Source organism: Musa acuminata, chromosome BXJ2-4 (genome assembly GCF_036884655.1).
Source record: "Musa acuminata AAA Group cultivar baxijiao chromosome BXJ2-4, Cavendish_Baxijiao_AAA, whole genome shotgun sequence".
Classification (NCBI taxonomy): Eukaryota; Viridiplantae; Streptophyta; class Magnoliopsida; order Zingiberales; family Musaceae; genus Musa; species Musa acuminata.
Window position 1 is genome coordinate 5,594,355 of NC_088341.1, and position 3,590 is coordinate 5,597,944.

At 43.5% G+C, this 3,590-nt stretch overlaps 1 protein-coding gene across 1 annotated transcript; it reads left to right on the forward strand.

The window, feature by feature from the left end:
* The first annotated feature begins 1,192 nt into the window (after positions 1-1,192).
* Positions 1,193-2,886, forward strand: LOC135608939 (monoterpene synthase 8, chloroplastic-like). Its single transcript, XM_065102014.1, has 5 exons — positions 1,193-1,441; positions 1,538-1,756; positions 1,843-1,981; positions 2,067-2,312; positions 2,409-2,886. The coding sequence occupies exons 1-5, from the start codon at positions 1,230-1,232 to the stop codon at positions 2,700-2,702; spliced, it is 1,110 nt and encodes a 369-aa protein (XP_064958086.1). The 5' UTR covers positions 1,193-1,229; the 3' UTR covers positions 2,703-2,886.
* Positions 2,887-3,590: the final 704 nt, after the last annotated feature.

The following is a 3,590-nucleotide window of genomic DNA, read 5'->3' on the forward strand; positions in this document are numbered from 1 at the left end:
GGAATTACATTTGGTTGGAACACGATGATGTGGAGCTTTTGTGGATATACATGAGGCTGGCTGTACCTACGTGGCCGATTACCATTCTGCTTGTGAATCTCGTTTTAGGGAGGTCGAGAGGCACGAGAGCCTCGTTACTGAATCCATCCTGTTTTCACCGCCTCTGGCACTATAAATCCAACGCCAACACCGCCACTACAAAGCTCATCAGATTCTCCGATCTTCTACTGAGTGTTGTCCACCGAGCCAAATGGCATTCTGCTCTTCTGCTCCGTCCTTCTGCTGCAGCTTGATCGGTGCCTATCCGCGGACTGCCCCCTCGAACTCTTCACCCCGTCGATCCCTCCTACTGCCAATCCGGTGTGCTGCGCAGACTCCTCCTCCTCGGCGATCGGCTGATTACCAGCCGAGCTCGTGGAGTGACGAATACATACAATCGCTAAGAACTGACACCAAGGTCGGCGTGCATGCAATATGTAAGGTTGAGTTTTATCTATAGTTCAAATTGGTTACCGACTATCTTTCATTAGGTGGAGGAGGATAACGCAAGAAGGATGGGCAAACTGACAGAGGACGTGAAACAGCTGATCTACAGGAAGAAGGGAATTGAGGACCAACTTCAACTGATCGATCACCTGCGGCAGCTTGGGGCGGCGTATCACTTTAAGGAGGATATTAAGGATGCTTTATGGACTATATACGATTCCATGGAAGAGGTGAGCATGTTGCTGAAGGATAATCTTCATGCCACGGCTCTTATGTTCAGGCTTCTCAGAGAACATGGGTTTGCTGTTTCTGAAGGTGATTAAGCTATATATCCATCCTGCTTTACTGCTATATATCCTGCTTTACTCCTTTCTTGGCGACTGATCCAACATTGTCGTCGATGTACTACTATAATTTGCTAGAACAATTACTTTCATGAAACTGAGACAACTAGAGATATGTCCAATTAGTCATAAAACTATGCCACGTTAATAGCCTAACATACTATTGGAATTTGTGTTTATTCTGTTCTATCATGGTGTCACAATCTAACTTGCACAAATTGTGGATGGACTGAAGGTGTATTCAACCGATTTATAGATGAGAAGGGCAACTTGAAAGCCAGCCTTCGCCACCAGACTGAAGGATTGGTGAGCTTGTACGAGGCTTCCCATCTTGCAAAGGAAGGAGAGCACGTGCTGGAAGAAGCTATAAACTTCACAACTAAACAGCTCAAGAGCCTCATGGAGGGATCACTTGAGCCTCATCTCAGGGAGCACGTAGCCCATGCCTTGGAGCTTCCATTGAACTGGAGGATGCCGAGGTTACAGACCAGGTGGTTCATAGAAGCATGCCAAAGGGAAGCTAACATAAACCCTGTCCTACTTGAATTGGCTAAGTTGGACTTCAACAGAGTTCAGAGCATACAGCAGAGGGAACTCAGAGAAGTGTCGAGGTATTTTGAGCTTGCTTTACTTGAATCATGTCCTGTACATTCTGCCGTCGTTTATGAACCAGCAAACTTCAGCACAAACTTCTGGCTATCGATCAGTTGGTGGAGCAATCTTGGCCTGGCGCAGAGGCTTCCATTTTCGAGGGACAGGTTGATGGAGAGCTATTTCTGGACGGTTGGCTGGGCTTTCGAGCCACAGTTTGCAAGATACAGGGAGGCGCAGACAAAGGCAATCTGCCTGTTAACAATAATAGATGATGTGTATGATGTTTACGGCACCATGGATGAGCTCGAACTTTTCACGGATGCCGTCGATAGGTAAAGAACTCCTCCACGTGATGCATGGAGATGTTATTTCAACAATCTTTGATTCGTGATAACATCTACTCGGATGGATGTTGCAGATGGGATGTTAATGCAATGGACAAATTGGCAGAGTATATGAAGATATGTTTTCTAGCCCTCTTCAACACTACAAATGACACCGCGTACAATGTTATGAAAGAGAAGGGTCTGGATATAATTCCACACCTAAAAAAAGCAGTAACATATCGATCCCATCCCCCCTCTTTTGTGTATCGTCAATCATGCAGTTCCACTTTATAAACAGTCCTACCCTTGGATTCAGTGGGCAGATCTATGCAAGGCATATATGGTGGAAGCAAGGTGGTACCACCAAGGCTACACACCCAATCTTGAAGAGTACTTGGAGAACGCACTAGTATCGGTATCGGGTCCCCTGGCATTGACTCTTGCTTATTGCACCAGTGACGATGTAACTCGAGAGGCCTTGGACGGTTTCCAAAGCTGTCCTGAGATTGCAAGATGGTCATCCATGATCCTTCGACTTTGTGATGATTTGGGTACTTGCAAGGTATTTGAACTGACCATACTTATCATTCCTTCATCGAATCAAGACAATAAAGAGTTCACACAGTTTCTCCTCTCGGGACTGGTTGTTCTTGTACAGGACGAGCTTCGAAGAGGCGATGTGCCCAAATCTATAGAGTGTCACATGCATGAGAGCGGTGTTTCGGAGGACGCGGCTCGTGAGCATATCAGGCAATTGATTAGAGGGAATTGGAGAGCAATAAACGGAGATCGAAGTTTCACTTCGTGTTTTGAGGAAAACCTAAAAATGATAGCCATCGATATTCCTCGAATGGCCCATTGCATGTACCAATATGGAGATGGATATGGCAAACCCGATGGAGTGATCGAGGATCGCATCAGGTCTTTGTTGATTGAACCTATACTTATGTAACAATGTAATTAAGGATAATATCGTGAAGCTTTAAGTCTCCTCGTGATTTGTCCAAGTCTTTGATCAAGTTTCTTTAGGTGTGATCACTCTTTTTATTCTGTAAAAGGTATTGATGGTGTAATTTTCGTTTGTTCGTTGTGATAATTAATCTGTATCATCAATTTAAAAGTAGAAAACTTTCTTTATTAAACATTAAAGGAAAAAAAAGCCTATAGTATATTTTATTTTATGCTACTCATTGAGATTGAATTTTTAATTTCTCTCAACTTTACTATGGACAGGGCACCTAAAAAGGCTGATTTAATGGATCATCTGTCTACAATCACATGACATGGCCTAATGAAGAATAAAATGTTATATTATTAGACAAATTCCTAGAAAAAATATATAAGTTTCATAATTTCTCTCAAAGCACCTCTAATAACGTGTAAAGATAATTTTAATCTTATTATTTTGAAAAAAATTTATTATAGCCCTGGCCATGCCTCCACCTACGCCAATCTTGCTGGCGCCTATACCTTATAAGTGGGCCCCCCCTCCGTGTAGTGCATGGCCACACCAACTGCCCGCCCCCCTCCCCATTGTCTTCGTTAGTCACGAGGGTGAGCTACCCTCGCTTCCTTGCCTATGATTGCCGATGGGGTGGGGGCACGAGCATAGCGCGTCAACAAAGAAGGGGTATGAGGAGGCTACACAACCTTCGTCAGACCCCTTGGACCCTTGATGGTGTAATTTCTCTCAATTTTACTGTGGACAAACACCTAAAAAGACTGATTTAATGAATCAACCGTCTACAATCATGTGGCATGGCCTAATTAAGAATAAAATAATATATTATTAGATAAATTCTTAGAAAAAATATATAAGTTTCATAATTTCTCTCAAAGC

Excerpts from the sequence above, each read along its gene's own strand:
- LOC135608939 (XM_065102014.1), top strand. The coding sequence starts at position 1,230 with ATGGAGGGATCACTTGAGCCTCATCTCAGGGAGCACGTAGCCCATGCC. Across the intron at positions 1,757-1,842 it reads TTCACGGATGCCGTCGATAG|ATGGGATGTTAATGCAATGG; the intron begins GTAAAGAACTCC and ends TGGATGTTGCAG. Across the intron at positions 2,313-2,408 it reads ATGATTTGGGTACTTGCAAG|GACGAGCTTCGAAGAGGCGA; the intron begins GTATTTGAACTG and ends GTTCTTGTACAG.